The 23,558-nt window shown below is 44.5% G+C and overlaps 1 protein-coding gene across 1 annotated transcript; it reads right to left on the bottom strand.

Annotated features, from left to right (window-relative positions):
• Positions 1–702: 702 nt before the first annotated feature.
• On the bottom strand, positions 703–23,021 carry palm1b (paralemmin 1b). Its single transcript, XM_061083251.1, has 6 exons — positions 22,937–23,021; positions 9,487–9,529; positions 7,758–7,838; positions 2,281–2,396; positions 1,493–1,563; positions 703–1,226 (listed from the first exon to the last, which is right to left on the bottom strand). Coding segments are annotated over exons 1-6 (687 nt in total). The 5' UTR covers positions 22,939–23,021; the 3' UTR covers positions 703–852.
• Between the last annotated feature and the right edge of the window lie 537 nt (positions 23,022–23,558).

The following is a 23,558-nucleotide window of genomic DNA, read 5'->3' as shown; positions in this document are numbered from 1 at the left end:
AGCACGGACACTTGTGATGATTGTTACGCTAAGTGCTTACAAGCTTTAACATGCAGTTAATGGTTGGGGATGGTATAGAGAACCAAAAACAATAAATACATTGTATAAAACATAATTTCATATCAATATATTAAAATACTATTCAAAATAATATCTTAGACAATATTGTAATATGAAACTGACTGATAAATAGTTGGTAGGCCTACACAGACAAATATATATTTATATATATTTAAGTATCTGTGTCCTTCATAGTTTGCTGTTAAATGGTTTAAAGTTTCCAGACCCCCCCCCCCCCAAGTGGGTTCGCAGTACAATCCAGAGAGCTAATACAGTTATTACAGTTTTTTTCCCCCAACAATAATAACAATGAACTTACAGTACACAGTCCCATAATAAAGATATACATACTGAATACAATATAAATGTCAAGACAGAAAAATAGAAAAATATCAATAGAAATCAAAAGTCAAATACATATCAGAGAAAGTATACCGAGTAAAGTGTACGTATGAGTCTTTGTGGTTCTTGTTGTAGCTGGAGCTTGTATTGGCTCTCATTGTTGGTAAGTTGGCTGTGTACTTTGCTTTCTGTCATATCCCCCCAGTCCTCACACACACACACACACACACACACACACACACACACACACACACACACACACACACACACACACACACACACACACACACACACTTCAAATACAGACACATGCCTGCACAGATGTACAAGTATGTATGTACCCATCCACACACACACACTCACACAGATGCAGGTGTGTCCCCATCCACACACACACACTCACACACACATTTACACACACACACACACACACATTTACATGCACACATCTCACATGACCGTGCAACACTTGCAGGTCTGTTTCTTCTCCTTCTCCTTCTCTCCCTCCTCCCCGGCCCCGTTGGCCTTCTCCTTCTCTGCCATGCTGCCGTTGGGCGGAGCCTGCTCGTCGGCGGCCGCCTCTCCGCCGGCCTTCGCCTCTCCATCCTCGATCACAACCAACTCGGCCTTCACGTTGCCGTCCCCCCCCTCCAGGGCCGTGCGGCTCTCCTGCTCCTCCTCCACGGTCTTGTAGCCCATGAACACCAGGGTGACGGGGTTGTCCTCACTGGCCAGGTCAGGACTGGGACCCAGCAGCTTGGCTTCTATCCCTGTCACCTCTCTCTTGGGGGTGTGACCTGAGGTCTGCACTACTCCATTTTCACCTGCAGGGGGCACCAGAGTATCATGGAGAGGTTAGGGTCGTGCAGAGGCAAAGAGGGTGGTCCAGTGGGGGGGGGGGGGGGTGGGATTCAGAGAGACAAAGAAAGAAAGGAAATATTGTTTTAATGGCCCCCGGCGGAGAGGAAGAATTTAATAGAGCCAATGAAGAGGCCCTTATTAGCGCACTCTCTCTTTTTGACACTGGTCTTAAGGCCGGGTTGCCATGGTTTCCTGCGTGATCATGTGTTGCCATGGATACCAAACTTACCTCCATTTTCTTTGGCCACACCCTGGTTTTCTGGCTCCTCGTTCTCCAGTTCTTCAATGTCTCGCTCCAGCCTGAGCACACACACACAAACAAGCACACACACACACACACACACACACACACACACACACACACACACACACACACACACACACACACACACACACACACACACACACACACACACACACACACACACACACACACACATACACACATACACACCCCCACACACACACAAAAACACACACCCCCACACTTCATTATTCAAATGAATATAGCTAATTACAGAGATCATACTGTGATGAAGAGTAAACACTTTGAGCATATAAATGATACATGCTTGGTTGTTGAACCAGGACATACACACGAAAATAAATGGGACAAAATCACAACCATTGGTGTATTAATACTGTAATATCTGGATGGAAGTACATTTCTTGAGATTTCTCTCAGGACATCACACATCACATGACCTCAAAAGCATCATCATCCCTGTTTGCAGACGGGGGCGACAGATCATCTCACAGCGACGGACATCTACCACTTCTGTTTCTAGTGTCGTATATAAGATAACACAGCTCCATTCTTCCTGCTGTTTACAGTTTTCATTTGTATTGCACCACTGTTCTCACGCCTACAGTTCTACCGTAAAACAAGAGCAGCAACACCACATATTTGACCTCTGGGGCCCGATTGTATTTTCTCAACCTTGCAAACAAGACAATGCTCTGGACAGTGATTTTCACAGATTGGACACATAGAGGTTTTGACTATGAGCTGCTGACCTGAGGATGACCTGCTCCAGAAGTTTGGTCTTCACCTCGTCCTCGTGCAGACGCTTCTGAGTCTCCTCCTCCGCCGGAGCTCCGTCTAACAACCAGCGCTCCCTCAGTGCCTTCGACTGCAGGTGGACACAACAAATAAAGACACAACAACATAAACACAACGCAATGCGATTAGGTAGATGACTTTTTTGCAGTTCGGTTAAAAAAGGGGTAATAATGTTAATGTAACAGCATGGAATCTCCATATATTTGGAGTATGGGTGTATACAGTAGTGTGCTTTAACAAAATTAAATCAAATATTATTTGTATAGCCCCCACAAATTACAGTTTGCGTCATAGGGCCGAACACCCTCTTTACCTCAAAATAATAATAAATAATAAAATAATAAAAGCTACCAAAAACCTCAGGGAGAGTCACAAGGGGGGGATTGCTCTTACTTAATAACCATATTATTGTGTAGGTGTATTAATGCCTCATGCTTCTATGCCAAAAGATAAGAAAACAATTAAAAGCATCCAACAGAGAACCCTTGATCATGCATCTTTCTCCCTTAGCAGCTGATCAATTCCTTCTCAAGAACACGTTATCGGCCCTTTTTTCACCTCCGTGTAATTTATTTCAGAAAGAGATTAGTGGCCCTTTCACTGGGAGAGAAGGACAAGCCCTTTAGCTATAATCTACAAGAGAATATATCTACAGACTGCTGCCACTCAGCGATTCTGTCCCACACTTCAGCTCCTGCCAACTGGTCGCTGCCAAGTGGACTTTGGCCTCCAGCCAGAGCATCAAGGCTTCTGGCACCGAACAGAAAAAGTCCAAAATACGATGTAATTTCTGTCATTATACTTAATTGAAATCTAGAGAAGTCACTGGAACATAAAAACAAAACAGCTCACATCATAGAAATGTCAAACATGGCCAGGAACTGGATAATAACAACACAAATGTCTCAACTGACTCATTGAATGTACAAACTGTGAATAGATTTAATGATTATAAATGTGGATATCCTAATTATAATGACTTTAGATTAAGTTACATCTATTGCACTCTAATTAAAAAACTAATAGTAATGGACACAACACAGGAATAACACAACCACACTTTGTTCCAATATGGATTTGTCACTGTTCTCTTGCCTTCCACATCCTCGACTCTTTTTCAATCGATGTTTATTTCGTTCATCGTTTTCCAAACAACTCTGTATCTTTATCCGGCCCCCCCATCCACATTCCCTCCTGCAGATAAGCTAATATCAAAGCAAATAGTTGGCGTGCTCCGAGGTAAATATAACAGCGCAGCTGTTGGACCGTGCAGTGAGACACAACCCTGCTTGGCCATATGGAAAAGTGCAAGTAAAAAGCTCTTGTTTTCACGAGTCTGAGTGAAAATCTGGACCGGTGCTTGATGTGAATTCCTCTCCAGTGATGCAACAAGAATTTCTAAAAACCTCCCCCTGCTTTTTTTCCCCTCTCCGACTCGACCCCCACCCCTTCCTCCCTCCTGCGTGAATCTCTATCCACCATGGAGTTCATGAACTCCACTTATAGGTTGTGTCGTGTCCCGCCCCAGTTTGTGTTGCTGTGTTTCTAAGCGCGAAAGTAGCTGTTGTTCAGTTTTTACTCTTACTTTCATCGCTGAGGAATTCAGCTGCAGACACCCAGCTGCACAGAGCTCTACAGCACAGACTCACACGGTGTAACTCTACACTGCTCATACCCCAGCCCCGGTCTCCTGGGCACTCGATCCAACCCTGCTTCCCCCTCTCTCTCACTTTCTTTCAGTCTTGCTCACTCGCCCTCTCGCCACACCTTACTACCCGATGCCTGACATCACTAATGCAGTCACTCATGCGCACACACACACACACACACACACACACACACACACACACACACCAGTCTGCACGCATGGTCGTAAAGCTGGAGTGCTGAAGCTATGTCTCTCTCTCGCCATTGTTCTTTGGAGTAAAAGCTGCTAACGTAGCAGACAAAGGGCGGAACTGTGACACACACACATACATACACACACACACACACAGACATACACACACACACACACACACACACACACACACACACACACACACACACACACACACACACACACACACAGAACAGCTGTAGGGACAGGAGCTTCAGTTCACAATTCATTTAGCATCTGTCCAAAATTCAGTTTCTGCAAAATAAGGGTTATCCAGTCCGTGTAAGTCTTATTGTTTCATCCACATAGCATTCAAAAAGAAAAGATGTGTCGAGTGGCAACACTGAACAACAGCAGGAACAGATAAAGTGTAGTTGTTAAAAGTTATGGAGACACTTTGTTTTTACACTTAGGCTGATGAGTGAGCTGTAGACAGAGCCCGGCTAGCAGTTTCCACCTGTTTCCTGTCTTTATGCTAAGCTAATAAACCCAAATAACTCTCGGCAAAAGAGCTAAAATCTGAACATAAATGTCAAACTATTCCTTTGACAACTTTGATGACTAAATATAATATTTCATTGTGGAATATTATACATAATATGTTTCTCTATGAGCTGCGTGTTTTCAAAATGACATGTTGACATTTAGAAGTTTTAATTACTTGCATGACTATATCTGCCATGGCTTGCTAATTAAAACCAGAAGTCCCACTAATGCTTTCTGTGTTAACTACATTGTAATACCACATGTCACCATCTTGTCTGCACTGTGAGTGTGTGTGTGTGTGTGTGTGTGTTTGATGCTGTATGAGTGTAATTTAATGGATGGGCAGGTACACCACTATAAAAATGTGGTGCGTTAACAGAGACATTTATTGAGTTCTACACATGTCGGCCTCTGGAAAAGGAATACTTGCTGTGGTATGCACAAAGAGCCTTCTAATACTCCTGTACAGCGTGATTACACTTCCCCTCTGTGTGTCTGTGATTGTGTGTGTGTGTGTCTGTGTCTGTGTGCGTGTGTGTGTGCGCGTGGGACGAAAGCGGGGTGCGGTGGGTGTAAGAGCCCTTTCCTGTTGGTGGGAGTGGGACAAAAATCTGTTTCCTCTGCCAAAGCCCTCCGCATTGTCTGAGGCTTCTGTGTTCTTTTATGAAGCAACACACACACACACAAAACGATCACACGCACACGCAGACACACACACACACACATAAAGATACACATTTACAAAAGTATACTCTGAAAATAGAAAAAGTGGGAGCACGCGAGGGCAGTAGAACAGGTCACGAGCACTTTTACCAGAAATGCACATTTGACTGAACTCTGTCTCACACTTACACAGACACACACTCACACTAACGAACTCTCACACACACAAACTCACACACACGGCCTTTGCTCCTATCTGTGACCCGCTGAATTGTCCGTGGCTGAAATAGCTTTGATAGTGCTGACACACCTTGGCTCTGATATGAGTGTGTGTGTCCGCATGCATACAGATTTGAATGCGTGTGTGTTTTAGGGAGTGTGTGTGTGTGTGTGGTCGTGTGAATAAACAGCGTGTTGGGGGGGCTGTCGGCGTTATCTGCCGTCCATTCTGAACATTCCAACACAGCAGCAGCTCGGGAGTATCTCACACTGTCGGTTTGATATTTTCTGTGTAAAGAATCGCTGAGCTTTATGTTGCTGGGTGGGAGTCGGACTCGGGGCCGGATTCCCGTAAAACACCGGACTGACCATCAGTTCGTTTGAAGTTCAGGAAAGAGTAACAGAGAGTCCTGCAGTGGGTCAGGTTACTCTCTCTGCATACATTAATAACATCAGTGTAATGGCTCCAGTGGCTACATTTAAGGTTGAATTTGGCAAAGAGTTTTGCCGTTCACTTAACGCACTTGAGGGCTGTTCGTCAACACCGCACGGTGGAATTTGCGAGTCAAGGGGAGGGCGAGTGAAAAAAAAGATCTAAAGCAAAGACAACACAAGACACTTTGGAATGAAACTACATCTACGACGATTTGATACAACCCTGGTCTGATACTTTCTACAGAAACAACTTTCTAATCTGACTGTGGGCTGAATATCTCAAGAACCGTTCATTTCATTGGCTTCACACTCAGCACGCGTATTGTTAAGGTCCCAAGGAGGTACAGATACGCTCGATATCTACAAAAGTTGGATAAATAGGCGACCAACACCCTGGAGCAGCGGCGGCTGGGACTCATCAACAAAAGAGACGTTGTTTATCATAAGGTCACAGATTCCAGACAACTGATTCTCTAGATCAGGATTCTGTGTAATGAGTCGAGCTTCAACGAACTTTGACTAAACAGGTGAAAAGCTCTTTGTGCAGCTTCAGGGTTCTGTGGACCGAGTCCTGCAGCCAATCTTTACTCGCCTTCACTTTAACAGTCCCTCGCTGTCCCTTCCAAACAGGCAAAAAGTATATGTATATTAAAAATGCCTGTATCTAACAGGCAAAAAGATACAGATATTAAAATGTGTTCACCCCTAGAACGATTTGATAAGCAGCAAATGAGAAGTGATAAAGAGTGATTGCTTTTAAACCTTAGTCTTCTCTCTCTATCCGTCCATCCCACCCTTCACACTGTGTGTATACTGTAAATCAAGTGCTACATTGAGCAATCCGGTCAATACGAAACCTTTATTACTCTTCCCTCCTCATCCACCTGAAAGGTGCTAAGAACATCTACTTCCCAGCCTCCCTTGGTGTTTCTTACAGATCCAGAGTGCACAGCCGCGGTCGATAGAGCTCAGTTCTCGAGATGCTGTGAATTAAACCGGAGCTCTGTGAAATTAAAAACAACACTTAATCGTTCTTCATTGATAGACTTGATCAGAGAGCTGTGGGTGGAATTCTTCCCAGGAGCTGATTCATATAGTGATGTCAGCATGTGCTGACCCGAGGTGGAAATAACAGGTAAACTGGAAACATGTGCTCACAGCCAACAAGGCAGCACATAAAAAGCATGAGGCAAAGGAAGGTGTTGGTGTTTTGAAAGAGAGGAGGAAGTGAGTCCTGGTGAGACTAAGTGTGATGTGCAGACTGGAGTGATTACTGCTGCAGACAGGGGCAATTATTTTTGGTCTCAAACCTGTTATATCCTCCATGTTAGCAGATGGGACATGGGGCACATGAAAAAGTCAAAGAGTTCTTATCACACTGATAAAGATGACGACTGTACACACAGGTTCCAGTCATATACTCGTTTTTTACCTTGTCTTTGGTCAAGTCAAATGCTGAACATGCTCAACAAGGCTGCGAAACCTGCAAACTTCCTCTTGATTCATTTACTCGCTGCCTCCTGAACAGAAGCAAACAAGCGCTCCAGATGTTTGTGGACATGTTTGTATATTCTCCAAAAATTATTACAACTAAAGCTTTCTCATAAGTATAGTAGAACAAATAGGCCATGTGCTAAATGTGTGTGTGCATGCTGAGGTGTGTGTGTGTGTGTGTGTGTGTGTGTGTGTGTGTGTGTGTGTGTGTGTGTGTGTGTGTGTGTCTGTGCATGCTGAGGTGTGTGTTTGTACCTTGAGATGCTGCAGTTGCCTTCGGTCATCATCCAGCTGCCTCCTCTTGCTCTCGATCTCCATCTGCTTCTTCCTTTTCTCCTGATAACCGCACAGAAACACTATGATTACTCTGTGTTCTCTGCACAAAGTGGACACAATAATATCCGGAGCATTGTTATTCCAGTGTTCTCACCACGCTGCGCTGGATACTGTCGATGTTCATGAATTAAATATCAAACTCTGACATTTTATGTCCAAAAGCATCGAAACATTATAATCGTTGCCAAGGTTTTAACGCTAATGAATAATTGTTAAACTTGAATGGCTGCAGGTGTAATTGTGAATGCAAAGGGGAAGACAGATATCAGATGGTGTATTACAATAAACGTGTATTCATACGCTCCAATTCAAATACAAGTGAACTGGGGAAAATGTTTGGAATATTGACGAGAAACATAATTTTTAGGGCCCGAGCACTGACATCAAAGGTCAGGCGAGGCCCTATTGAAATTGTAAGGATTATTATTATTATTCAGGCAAATGATTTGCTTTTTGAGGGCTTTACCATGCTCAAATTCTTACCAAAATTTGCAGAAAGTTAGAAAGTGGTGACAATTTCTTATTCTGAAGGAATTTTCAATGGGCGTCCCAAATGGCTCAACGGTGCCCTCCGAGATGATGAATCCTTTGATGCTGAGCCATAAACAAACAACTCCAATCCTGCAGTGACAGTAGTCATAGATCAAAGGAATCTTGATGTCTTGCAAAGGTGACGTCTCTCTCTCAGAATTGGTACATTTCTCAAACCGTGTGAACATTGAGTTACGGCGAAGGTTCATCCTTCGCCAAAGGAGACGATGTTGTCATAAGTCCACTGTGCATTGTCCTATCACCACCAAACCTCTGTCTCGTGATCAGAGTCCAAGCCTGAACTGGTCTATGTGTCAATATTTCCTCAGTCATTGTTTATTTTTTTCAGGCAAAACGCATGCAACGCTTCAAAATGCATGTGCTCGGGCCCGCCCAGTGCTGCTTTGCATTATGCCATAGTAATACTAATAGTAAAGGTTGTTTTTAGAAATACTTTCCCACCAAGTCTCCACACTGTGGTGCGACGTAATGAAGTACATCTACATGAGTGTAAATCACTTTGATTCGATTTATTTTCGGGTTTCACATTTTTAAAGCAATCTATAACTAGAGGGGAAACTTATCAAAGCATTTTTGTGTATTTATTTGTCCAGTCACAGACAGTTATTAGGCTGTGCCCACTCAAAACAAACCAAATTCAAATGTTTTAGTTTTAGTCACTGTCGGACACAAATTGTACATGTTTTCTAATAAAAAATCCGTCTCTTATTTCATATACCACAATATATCTAAGTATTCTGGAAAGAAACATAGATATATTTTGTCAGAGAACGCAGAAAAATAAGAGGCTTAAAGTACTAAAGACCGACTGATGGAGAGCAAAGGGAGGAGGAGACGCACTGAGAGACACAAGGACAGACAGAAAAAAAGGCAGCGAGCTACTGCATTAGCTTTAGATGTCCGCTAATGGGTGAAGGAGATGGGATCTAAAAGGTTGAGCCATTAGGACGCGCAGTCAGATCCTGACAAGCAGATATGATTTGTTGTTCATACACTGAGCAGCGTGGCCTGATGTGCCCCCTATGTGTGTGTGTGTGTGTGTCTGTGTGTTTGTGTATGAGAGATTATTGCGACAGTGTGAGTAGAACTAACTTACAGAGATGGCCTGGATTCTCTCCTCTTGGGACACCTCAGCCATCCTGATGGAGAGAGAGGGAAAGAGAGAGGGAGAGAGAGAGGGAGAGAGAGAGAGGGAGAGAGGTTACAACCACACATGAAAACCAACATCTGACATTACACAAAGTGACACCCAACCCTTCTCAGCCGTAACGTTCATTCACCGGCCGTTTACCTTCCAACCACTTCCCAGTGACTGAGGTTAAGTATCTGTCTGTGGGCACAGAGTCAGTGTCTCTCTTCCCTCTCACTGAGGGCATGCTAATGTGCTAGCTGGGCGCTGCTGGAGATTCCTGCTCTAATGGGTTCCAGACCCACAGCTCCGGGATGGAGGATGGACGGAAGCGGAGCTGAGGCCAGGAGGGAAAGGACTGCGACTGTTGCCATGACTGAATCATGCTGTTCCCCCAAAAGAGCCATATATCCTACATCCAGTTTCGTTCTTCTTTTCTGTCTGTGATAAAACTTGCTCATGACAGGACCACATCAAACATCAGATGAGATATAGATATACACCTCTGTTACTTGGTAGGATTACGAAAAAAAATACTGAAACGATTTCTAAGATATTTTCGCAAGAAAGAATCCATGAAATTCTGAAGAGGATTGTGCTGACACTGCTTTAAAAGATGAACTTTGTCCAGTTTTCATTAATGTTGTGTAGAAATGAATGTGCAAGTGCCCAACACAGTCTCTTTCCACAGAACTGTGTGATCTTAACAGTGTACTCACAGTGTAATGCATTGCATGACACTGCAGTATGTACAGTATTCAACCTTTTCCCACTAAGCATGAGATGTGTCAGCTGACAAAAACAAAGCTGTGGTCTGATGATAAAAAGAGAGAAGCAGTTTGTATCTGACAACTGTGCAAACTGTACTGTGTGCAGCCGATCTTTCATTTCTCCAATATATCAGATACAATTCTCGGACTGAAATTGGGCTGATTACCTTTGTTGATCAAAAACTATTTTGTTAACTGATAAGTCTGTTGTCAAGCACAAAAGTGGCAGATATTAAAATTAGATTTTAAATCACTGTAATTGAATATCTTAGACTTGTGGTTGGAAAAAACTGAACCTTGGGAGACATCAGGTCCATATGATGTACATTTACCACATTGTTGTGGGCCAGAAGACTTATCAATATCCAAAAACAGATTAATCGATAATGGCTATAATCGCCATCCATGTTATGATATCACAAGTTTACATTTAAGACAAATGGATGACCTCATGGGGGGAGCTTTCTCCAGACTCCAAAGACATGACGATGGGGTTACGTTAATTGGAGACTCTTAATTGACCATAGGATGAACTTAAAATCAGCGTGAACCCTAAAGTGAAGACACTTAATAGTTCCTTCTGTACAAAAGCACTGGTTTGATAACAAAATGTCAAACACCACTGACTCAGAGTCTCAGCTGTTAACTCTACGATCTGTCTTTTAAAACCACACGACACAGTTTGCCTTTTCCAGCCGCAGCTGACTCTGTATCACGACACATATGGGATCCTTGTGTCTCTGCACTGGTCCAAAGCCCTTCGAAAATTACTATGATAAAACATCTCGGCATCACTCTCCGCCCACGCCTCTCCACTGCCAGCACAATGTGTTGAACTTGTGTGATTGTGTCACTGCCTCTGATGAGTGTCCAGGACTCCCACGGTCACCATTTGAATTTGCTTGCATCATTTCTCACAAAGCTCGAATTGTGAGAAGAATGAAGAAAGAAAAAAACCTCAGCATTTCAGAGGACCTCATTCCTTCTCTCTCACTGTTGCTGTAGGGTTTGGTGTGATTGCTCCGGTTTTTCCCAGCTCCTCTCAGGACCTAGATAAGCATACGTCGGGTTTTATGCTTGTTAGTCACTGTCCAACCGATGAAGCTGTCGCACTGACAGGAAACCTCAGGGGTCTATTATATTAAGCAGAGTTCCTGTGAACATATCTGGCTTCTCTGCATATGCACATTAACACACACACTCTCTCTTTCTCATATCGCCATCACATGGAGCCCGTGAGGGGAAAAAAAGGAAACCACAATCATCTGATCGAGAGCACACATAAACACACATACTGCACATACACAGATTGCATTCTTTCTCATTCTCTCCGTTCCCACTGATCGAGCACAAACAGAAAGACTGTTTCTGGAGATGAGACAACTTAAACCGAGATGAATATGTCTAATCAAAAGTGAAATACATCGACTAATAACTAAATTAACTCGGATTTCAAAAGTTAATTATGTTGTGAAGATGTTATTTTGTGTTGTAATTGTGGGCTGACAGTGTTTTATAGCCTGTTATATCTCTGGATCTCCTTTCCCGCCCAGCCCTCGGGTTTCTGTGGAAGCGTAGCAGCTCGCACACTGTGCATCTGGATCATTTCATCAGGTCTGGGAGCTCTGGCTGAATTCTGCTGTTATTGAAAGACTGACCATCCTGAGCCGGGAGAGGTCACCCTGAGTCTGAGCACAGAGGAGGCAGCTCCCAGGAGGGTGGAGGCACCGATGGAGCAGGTTACATGTTTTCTCATTAATGTCAATCACCTCGGAAAGAGATATCAGCTGTGAAACTTGCTTTGTCATTGGTGAAAGACGAAGAACTCCCAGCTTAACCAGACGAAGAAGAACTCAGCTTAGACACAAGACCCTCGTCTGACTGGAAATGTTAAAGCTTAAGAAAAATGTATAATTTAACTAGGAAAGCACATACATCCAGCAAGGCTAACACCCAATAGCGCCATGTCCTGGATCCGCCCCCTGATCTGGATCTCTGCCAAAATTCTATAGGTTCTTCCTCGACCCATATCGCATCCTTTCTCTAAGTTTTGTGGTAATCAGTCCAGTAGTTGTTGTGTAATGCAGCTAACTCATGAACAAACAAAAGCTAATGAAAACTTAACCAATAACTTGTATTTTCCTGAACATTTTATGTCACAATAACAAGGAAACATCAGGTCAGTGAGTACTTATCAAACCGAACATGAGCAGAATATCACTCAAGTGCACTAATGTTGCGAAACTCCCCCAAGGCCCAACAATCCCCTTATTAAACCACATTTAAATTCAATACAGCTCCTAGTTTCAATTTGGATCTGCAACAAATTACACACACTCATGAATATTATTTTGAAGATGAGGAATCAACAACAATGTTGAACAATGTTAAAGACAACAAATCCTGGTTCCATGACTAAATTCAATGGGTTCCTCTTTGGGTCATGCCCCAGTTTTTGCAAAATCCTGCTAACTAACGAAACAACACAAACAAAAAAGCAACGTTCCTTGGCGGAGTTAATTCAATTCAATATATACAGTATATTGATATTCTGAGCTATAGCTTCTTATTTGCCAGGTGCAATTAATTCAAACTTAAAATCGTTTAGTTTTCTTTTATAATTTCAATTACGACAACTGAGAAACCTGCCTTCATTGTGCAAGTTGTGCAGAAAGCCACTTAGTCCCACCACCTCTCATAAATGATGGACACACAGGGAGAAAGGAAAGCAGACACATAGACAAGCATCTTTGCAGCGTAGTTAATTACATTATAATGACATGTATGACCGGGAAAGAAAGACATCCAGAGAGGAAGGACCAGCAGAGACATAAGAATATGATAGAATAGTCTGGACCTTGAGGCTCAGTGCTCTTAGTCGTCAGACGGACAAAAGACCAATACTTCCTAAAACTATCAATGTTTTTGACAGCATGTCAGGTGTAGAGTCGGGGGAAACCGGCTAATGACCGGCCCTTATTCCCTGCTGAGTGCACTGTTCCTGTAGCATTTCCAGGAACACATTAACTGCACTGCACTGCTCACCAGCATCCTCCTCTAATAGCATTGTGCTCCTGGTCCTCTGGCACCAGCAGTTTACACACACACACACACACACACACACACACACACACACACACACACACACACACACACACACACTCTCTATCTGCACTGAAAAGCCCTAAAAGTGATTACTTAAAGGCCTGTGGCGCTAAATGTATAACAATCCTGCTGAGCTTGGATGTTGGATGTTGAAGGTTGGATTTACGACTCTACTCTCCAAGGTGAGAAGATATGGGTTTCCTTACAGTGAGTTGGCTGAAGACTTTAAAAACCTTTTAAGGTAGTTTTTTGTAAGTGAGGAACCAATATGATCCAAAAAGTCTGTTAACACTGTATTAATTATTTATGTTAGACGATCTGGGAGCACGCTGCACTGATGTGTACTGTGCACGAGAGAAGACAAACTACTCTATGTGTTAGGAGTGGCAGATTACACAAAATCTCATCACCGCTAATCTAGGATTATGTTAAACACAAACAATCTGGAATTTGACACTGATGCATCGTGGTTCTGAAGATGGTCTCTGATGCGTGCAGCTCAATAACCACAGGTCAGACAAACAGTCCATTCCAAACAGGCAGGTTTACAATGAGAACTGTACCAGTGAAGCACAAAAACAAACAATCAAATCTATAGAATATAAACATGAATGCACATCTTTTCATATCGGAAAACATAAACGCAGATACTGATACGACCATAAAAGGCTGATATCGGCTGATTATCGTCCGATCAATAAACAGGTCTGGCTCTAGTGTAACCTAATCACTGCTGTGTTTTAAATGGATCTTAATACTGAAAGAGATCTCTGATCGGAAATGACTGTGAACCACACTGAAAGGAATTCTGAGGCTTTTTGGCCCATAAGCGACATTCTTGCAAACCATTCAGAAACCAGAGAGTGAGATCAGCTCGAGCGACGGGTTCGTCACGAAGCCTGAAGCGGAGGAGAAAAGAGAGATGAACGGAGGTGCTCTCTCACAGCAGCTGCATTTCACAGAAACAACTAAAAAACTATAAAAAAAATCCTCTAATGGCCCCAGTTAGACGATGATGGCAAGCGCCTTCTAATAACCTCCCGAGTGTCTTTTCTGAAAAGGAAATGTGTTCACTCAGGTGTTCAATGAGAGGCGTTTAATGGAAACTGTGCAGCCGCAATGAAACTCATCAGCACACTCACAAAAAACAACTTTCTAATGGGGAGGTAGAGAAATGACATCACTGGAGTCTTTACTGTTTGAATCTTGGAAATATTCAATATGTGATCAAGGTACACACACACACACAAGCACACATAAACAAACTCCTATTGATATAATGGAAAAGTAGAAAAACAAGGTGGAGGACAAATATAATAAAAAATCACTATTTATTACTCTTAATATCTAGAAACAATCCAGATGTGACTATGGTGGTGATTTCTAGCTATTCTTTGATTAGATAGCATGCACACACACACACACACACACACACACACACACACACACACACACACACACACACACACACACACACCCAAACAAACTTCTATCGCTATAATGGAAAGTAGAAAAGGGAGGTGGAGGACAAATTTAATGAAAAATCACTATATATTACTCTTAAAATCTAGAAAGACTCCAGAGAAGGTGTTGATTTCTAGCTATTCTTGGATTAGATAGCGTGCACAAACACACACACGCACACACACACACACACACACACACACACACACACACACACACACACACACACACACACACACACACACACACACACACACGGATAGAACTGTCTGGCACAGAAACGTCTGCCTCTTCAGGGAGAAAGATGACTATGAAACTGACTCTTGAGCTTAATGACCCGGGCGCTGCATTTCAGAGACGGAGCGACTCTGGAAAAGGAAACTAATCCCGAATCCCCTTCACACTCGCCGGGCTGGAGTGGCACTTCTCTCTCCTTCTCTCTCCTTCTCTCTACTCCCCACTTCCACGGCTTCCTTCCTTCAGGTCCAAAGAGCACAGGGACAACAATACTCCCCCCCCTCCCCTCCCTATCTGCTCCGGCCACACACACACACACACACACACACACATTGTCACACATTCACCCAGACACACACGCACACTCGTCCCAGGCCGGCATGCAAGGCCACGACCCCCCCACCCACCCACCCACCCCGTCCTCCTCCACCACACAGGCAGCTCAGCGACTTCTACTCCGAAGCACAACACACATTATGCCCAACATCAACAGTGCGGTGCCAATAAAAACCAGAGGAAGTCCGCTGAGGTCACATGTTAGTATTCCAGGGGTCAGAGGGCAAAACCTCCTTTCTACCCCCCCGGGGTCGCCCCACAAATAACAGCCCTGTCAGGACAGACGAGGGTGAGACGCTGTGTGACATCTATGTCGAGAGGACAAATGTGAAGCTTCACTCAGACACGTGGGCGGCAGCGAGAAGGTCACCGAGGACCGAGAGTCAGTTTGACTTTTCAATTTGTTCCAATTGGCCACGAGCTAATGAGCTGGTATCTTGAATATGTTGTTGTTGTTGTTTTTTGTAAACTAAGACCGAGACAAACAAATAAAAGCCATCCTGTAATTTAGCGATGCTCTTACATTTGACGGGGACAGAGCAAAGAAGCAGAGACCGAAATATCCTGACATTTACTCTGACACAACTTAGTACCGAACATCAGTGAAGCTACAGGAGGATTAGAGATAATCCAGAATGCCAATAAACACCATATTATGATTAGACCCTCCCTGCCGGGTGAACTCTCACATCTCTCCCATCTCTTAAGTGTAACCCCAACCCGAAGAGTTTCTATCTTCAGACCCCGGTGACACCGCTGCATTATTTTTGGACTTGACAAATCTCCTCCGACGCCACATAATGCATCGTGCAACTGTTTTTTAACGGGCTGACTGTAGCACCATGTTCACTGAACTGACCTGGATTATTCGTGATTTTTAAAACCACAGTGGCACAGCTGGAGATGAGGCAACCTTTGCACTTCTCCTCTAATCTCTATGAACAGATCCTTCATGTGAATACGGAGAATCTGTCGGCGAGGGATAAGATTTTGAAGCCGGAAGCATCCTGCTTTCCATTTCTGGTTCTAGTTTGACCAATCGGGTTTGAACAGGGTTTGGTTGCAGAGCAAAAGAGACTATAAATGCATCAGCTTTTTAATGTATCAGCATTCATATGCAGACAGCTGTTAGTAGAGATAAGTTTAAATGTTGTCTGGGCCTAAAACGTTTGATTCATAGGAACTCGTCGGACTGTAAACAGGGAACAGGGAACAGAGGAAGGAGTCTTGGCCCAGATATCTGCTGTCTACAATGGAAGCCCCAAAATATTGGCCCTTGCCCCCAGAGGCAAACTCATCTTTATTCTATAGCCAATGGGCTCTGAATGTTTATTGACGTCTACAACCAGTGCTTTCTTATGCTTTATAATTCCCCCCCCTCACTATGTTGACCATTTTCTCACGAGATTTCAGGAGCGACCAGTTTAAAAGCTGCAGTAGTCTCAGAACAAGAAGACAAAAGTGTTTATGATTGTTTCAAACCACCTCAGTTGTAGACAGGAGTCACGTTGACTTCTCCTGGATTTCTTACTTTATACTAGGAGGCCCGAGTCCTCAGAAACTTCTTATTTTAGCATCTCCCTCGAACATTTGCGTTCACGCTTTCATGTCCTCCGGAGAAAATACGGAGCAACTGTGGAGTTCAGTGTACGTCCTCAAAGCAGCTTTAGAGCAGGTTGAGATGCAATAATCGTTCAGATGCGGGGAAAACAGGTCAGTCATTCATAATGTTCCATTCATTTAATCACTCAAAATTGTTTTCTATCTTTCCCACTTTCTCATATCGGCATGTCTTGACTTATCGGTTTCAGAAAGTGGCCAGAACGATTGCTGAGCCTCTCGTGAGTCTCCTCAAAGACGTCTTCGCCCTGTGTCTCTTCTCCCTGGATTCCTTCCTCACAGATTCGCCTTATGACTGCATCTTTCCACCTGACCACACTCGACCTTTGTTACTTCTGCTACAGTAAAGCTTTACACTGCAGATCTGTGGCTGTCGTGGTCTTTGCTTGCTCATTCTTACACATCCTGAGTCCACAGCTCTGATCGCATATTATCGATCCACAGTGTTTCCATAGTTCAGTTTGTGGAATGCAAAGCGTCTTCGGTGCCACTGAAACAAACTGCCCATTCCAATCATGGCAGGTTTAAAACAGGCACTGCACGAGTATTATGAAGTATTAGTAATAAAAAAATAACGGTTTTGATCACTGGATTGAATTGAAATACATTATTAAGATTAATAATTAAGTTTAATTAAGATTAAGTAAATCTGCCAAATAAGCATGTTCCAGCTTTTTCAAATGTACAGATTTGATGCTTTTCTTGCCAGAAAAGCAGATGACTGAAATCGTATTGGTTGAATTACACAGGCAATATAAAGATGTCATCTCGAGCAGCTTGAATCCGTTTGTTTGAGACAAAACAATTAAACAACAATTCAAGATAACAGCTTGCAGATTACGTAAAGGAATGAAACACCATTCTTAGTTGCAGCCGTACAAACAAAGCGTGACACACAGCTCACGGTGGAATAGTTTGTGGAGCGAGCTTCCAGCAGCCGTTAGAGGAACCTTTACACCCGGGCCCTTTGCTCCGGTGGTCGTCTCTTAGATTCGCAGCGAAAACAAACGGCTCCACGACCGGGAATCTCGACAAAAGAGCTGAGTCTTGAATCTGCTCCAGACAGAGCGGCTGGGGTTTTTACAATGTCTCCTTTGTAGGGGGTGTTCTCGCCTGCCTCCATTTGAATGTTAAGTGTAGCCAATGCTATAAAACAACTTGAGTGAATCCCTCTAAATGTCCTGGCCTGGATCGCACTTTAGAAAAAACCGTCACCTGATCGCTGGTGGTGGAGAGGAGAGGAGAAGTCCGATAGTTCTAATCATCAGTCTGCTTTACGCTGCAAAAGCAAAGTAACAACATTAGCATCACCTGCTGACAGCACTGCTTTTTATATGAGTCTCCATTGTGGAGTCTCGTGTGGTCTCTACCTCCTGGTCAATCAGCAAACTCCGTATATCCGGATGCAGGAATAGGAAGCCTACACACTCGCATTATTGGAGCGGCCTCGGTACATTAACACAGGAACCATTAGGCCACATAGGTGCCTCCCATCATGGCAAGATCCCAATCCCCACTTAATGCTCTCAAGAGGGTCCAGCAATTGTTTATGCTCAGTGTGTTTGTCCAGCCTCCTCTGGGATTTGAAAAGAATACTCTATGTACTTCATTTACAACGGGGACAAGATCTAATATTCCTTCTCCTTCTCTCCCTTAAGCCAGATGTGTAGATGTGTGTGTCTCTCAGTGTGTGTGTGTGTGTGTGTGTGTGTGTGTGTGTGTGTGTGTGTGTGTGTGTGTGTGTGTGTGTGTGTGTGTGTGAGAGGTTATCTACAGTGCAAAAAAGATGGATTATTTCCCTCTGCTGCTTATCAATAGTGCTTTTGATAGCATTTCTGCAACAACACAGATGATCGTCATATGAGTGTGGGTGTACATGAGTTTAGGGAGGGGCCCAACACACACATACACACACACACACACACAGACACACACACACACGCACACACACACACAAATGAACAAACGTGCTGCTGCCGAGCACATTTCCCTCTGAGATTAAAGGGACTTATGGGCTAAAAATGACAATTTGTGTGAAGACAGACGATCTGCTGGGAAGAGAGTGAAAAAACCCAATCCTCTTCTGCCTTATCTGTCATGACGAAGCGGTTAAGACGGAAGGGATGTAATGAGAGATCGAAAGAAAAAGTGACTACCCAGGAGGAAGAGAGACGTCAGAGATTCATCGAAAGAGAGAAAGAAAAAAAACACAGAGACAGAAAAAGGGCAAGGTGGAGTGCATCACGTTATCTAATAATATCTCACGTCTCAGAGCCAAGCTGTTCCTCCTTATCGCTGCACTCGCTAAGCAACGCTTTTACTTCCACTTCCTCTTCCACCCAGCAATATCATCTTCCAGCACGTGTAACTGTAATGCACAGCATTCATTCATTTTCCAGGGGTGGCTTACTGGTCTGGTTTTATAACCGAAGCATAAAGGGTTCCTTAATGACAGCGAGGTCGGTGAGGGTAATTAGCAGGATCCATCACTCGTGGGCTCCTCGCTCCGAGCAGGATGTGAACCCATGAGGAGGTCGGCTGTCCTCTGGTAATCATGTTGTATCGCCCGGTTGTGCCACTGAAATGTTGCATCCATGAAGTAGCAGGATCGCTGCTATTTTAAAAGTTAAATATCATAGGATTTACCTTTAACCTTTGACAATTGCTGCGTATTCACAGAATCAGCAGCTGCAGAGAAACATCGGGAGTAAATCTGTACGTGTCCGCTAACGCCTCCAGAGGAAATATCTGGCTTCAAGCAGCTATAGGTTATAGATGATGGTAAAGTTGTGATCTGCAAAACTGGTGCAGGACAGAGAGCAGTGAGTAGCCATGTACGGCGCCCGGGGAGCAGATCTTGGGGGAGGAAGGTGCCTTGCTCAGGGGCACTAGCCAGGGTAGGGAGAATCCTCTTGGATTTTTGGACAGATCAATCCAGATTCGTCTTTTTGTTGTTTCTCCGTGGAGTCGAACCAGAGACGAACCAGAGACCTTTTCTGCCCATAGTCCAAGTTTCTGCCACTAGTCCACCGCCTCAAACTACCCATTCCAATCAAGGCAGGTTTAAAACTGTACGAGTATTATGAAGTATTAGTTGAAAAAAATAACGGTTTCAATCACTGGATTGAATTGAAATGGGTTACAGATGATGGTAAAGTTGTGATCTGCAAAACTAAAGCAATGACCTGAAAGATGCTGTAAAGAGGGGAAACGCAAAGTTAGGTGATAATAAGTTTGTGTCCGCGTTTGTCTGTTAGTTAGCAGGATTACGCAAAAACTACTTGACGGATTTCCACAAAACTTGGTGGCAAGATGCTGCATAAGTCACGAGAGAACCCATGAAATTTTGGTGCCGATCCGGATCACAAGGCGGATCCAGGAATCTTTCCTACCACTGTTAATGTCACTGTCAATGTTAATCTAAATGTGGTTGTATAAGGGGACTGGGGATGTGCCATTCGTGTCCTTTGTGGATTTAAAAGACCCCTCCCACATACTATGAGTCACGTGATCCATGTGTCGTGGTGTGACTTGACTTGCAGATTGCTGTAGAGATGGATTTGTGCCAAAGCAGCTTTTTTTTGCCTGGTTATCAGCAGCGACACCGTCATGTCACTTGGACGTCCTTTGCCTTTTTTAAGTGTTTTTATCAGGGCTGTTTGTGTGTCTGTGCTGCTTTTAGCAACACAGCTCCACACTTTCACTTCAAGGAGCGGCTCGGCGTGTTTTCACAGTCCTGGAGTTCAGAGCGTTTACTGAGGAGCACTAGTTGGTCGTAAAGAGTTTTACTCGGCCACATTTTTCACTGACAGTCCAAGATTAGGAATGAGTGACCTTCTGCTTACCAGCCCATTTAGCTTTATCTAGATTGGTTAGAGCAGATCCATCCCAGTGCCCGGCACGCCAGAGCAGGAGTCAACACACACACACACACACACACACACACACACCCACACACACACGTGCACGCTATCCATCTTTTTGTTTCAGGCGTGCAATGCTAAAACAGACTACACCACACAATAGGCTGCACATATTCAAACAAACAGATACACACACTTATTCATACAGGCACACAAAACCCCCCCACACACACAGACATGTGGCTGTCCAGAGTCCTGATGCCGGACGATGATTGGGTGGACAAGACAAGTGCTGTCAGCTCCAGAGCGAGTTGCTGACACAACACAGAGCAGCCGAGCGGATATAGACCCTCAGCTCGCACACGGCCGGGATGAGGCCTATGGTGGGTTTGACATGTCTCACACACAGACACACACACATGACAAAATGACAGAACAAACCACAAATAGCAGCAGAGGTTCATTCTTCCACCTTTGGTTGTTTAGATTTGTATTTTCTCACTAAAACTAAAAGAACTCGTCAGTAGTCGACATATTTCCAACACATAATTTCTAATGTCTGCTCAAAGGTCACGTACATAAGCACCTGCATGTATTATGGCAAAGCTACAGTCTTAGGATGTATTCTATTTTATTAGGGAACAGCAGAGGTTAAATTTAGTAAGACGCTGACACTAAATCCAGTCATGTCACATTACTGAGGTTATGATCCAGGATCCAAACTGTAACACGGTAAATAATATCGCAACCAAAGGACCAAAGAGTGCAGAAAGTTCTCCTTCTCCTCGTTTCACCGAAACACAACGTTACTGGGAATTGAAATGTGTCTCCTTAACTTTCACTTCACTTCTCGTCCCTGCAGCATTTCCAGGAATCCAACAGGTCCCTCTGGCTGTTTTCAGTGATAATCAGAAACTTGATGTCCTGCATCCTTCGAGGGACTCACACCAGTTCAACTATAATGGGTGTGTCGTGTTTGTGGACACTATGCTGATGCCTTGTAAACAGAGGTGTTGTCCACACAGTGACACCGGCTCACAGGACAGACACAAAAAAACCCTGGAGAGACACAATGGACACCGGACCAAACATAAACACACTCTTTGTGTGCTTGTAACCTGCTGTGATCAAATATCATTACATCACCACAAGTGGAAAATAGCTCCACAACATAAACACAAGCCTACGTGATATTCTGAGAGAGAGGGTGGAGGAGAGAGAGCTGACTCCATCACCAGGGGCAACCAGAGAGCTGAGAGTCATCTGGAGCCAAACCAGGCTGATGATGGGATCTCATACTAAACCCAGCGTGCCCACCCCTCTCTCTGCACAGTGTAAATTCCAGACAGGAGTATGTAATGGCCCAAAGGTTTATCAGCTCATGCAAGCGCGCCATGTTGGAGCAGGCTGCTCCCATCACAGCACCAGAGCCCCCTGTCGTACCCTCCTCTTCCTCCCGGGCTCATGCACAGCAGCATCTCCCTCCTCTCCCTCATCTCTCTCTCTCCCTCTCTCTGGCGCCACTGGAACATTCAGACATCCTGAAAAACCCTGAGCTCTCAAAAAACAGATCGATGATACACGATGGATCATCTAACGCGTACAAACATGTCCTCTCCAGATCCACCTGTCGTCCACAGCTCGGTGCAGCGGCTCCTGGAGGATGTTGACATGACATAATAACGATGCAGCCATTTTTATTCTATGATAACCCCCCCCCCTAAAAAAAAGCAGCATGTTATTTCTGAGCGCGTCCCTCGGAGGATGCTGCGCCTCCTCGGAGTTGTAACCTCGCCCCATGGTGTTCACAGGGAGGGAGTCTACAGATAGCATCTATATGGTTTTCTTATTTCTATTCTGGTTCCCCTTGTCTCCATCTCCCTCTCCTCATCCCCTGCATGCCTGCACCAGAGGATGCTGCTGCCGCCGGGAAGCTGCACACACATTCTGCCTCTGGACAAATCCTCCAAAAAGCAGCTCTTCCTCTTGGAAAACACTGCAAATCACGACTTTTTTACTCACATGCAGATTCGCTTCCCCGCCGCGGACGTCTCCCAAAACCAAGCTGTCTGTCGTCTTGTTTATTTCTGAGCGTCAATTTCGGAATACTCTGCCACCCCTTCCTCCTCCTCCTCCTCCTCCTCTTCCTCCTCCTCCTCCTCCTCCTCCTCTACTGCTGCTTCTTCCTCCTCCTCTGAGAGGAAGCCTGCCTGGTAATGCTGAGGTGATGCAGCCGGGTAGGAACGAGAGGAGGAGACCGAACGAGGATGCTTTCCTTCTGGAGGAATTTACGCACGGTGGTCCTGGTGCGTAAACCGTGGGGCGTCGTCTCCAGCAGGTTGTAGTCAGTACAGTGGGTGAAAGGGAGAGAGAGAGGGAGAGAGAGAGTGGGGGGGAGACGAAAGAGGGGATACGCCTCCCTGCACGCTGGAGATAATGGGGCCCTGGCTGCGAGATAACGGTCCTCCTCTCCAAACCCTCACCCAGCTGGTTCCCCTCCTCCGGCCTTATATCGTGTGACGTGCCGGGGAACCAGGCTGTCTGCTCCGGGCTCCAGGAGGAGAGGAGCCGGGTGTATACGTGCAGATCCTATAGACCGGGACCAGGTCCAGGTCTGCAGCCACCACACGAGGAGAAAGGACCG

The sequence above is a fragment of the Limanda limanda genome, chromosome 12, assembly GCF_963576545.1.
Source record: "Limanda limanda chromosome 12, fLimLim1.1, whole genome shotgun sequence".
Classification (NCBI taxonomy): Eukaryota; Metazoa; Chordata; class Actinopteri; order Pleuronectiformes; family Pleuronectidae; genus Limanda; species Limanda limanda.
The sequence above is the reverse complement of the archived record's forward strand: the minus strand, read 5'-3'. Positions and strand labels throughout refer to the sequence as shown.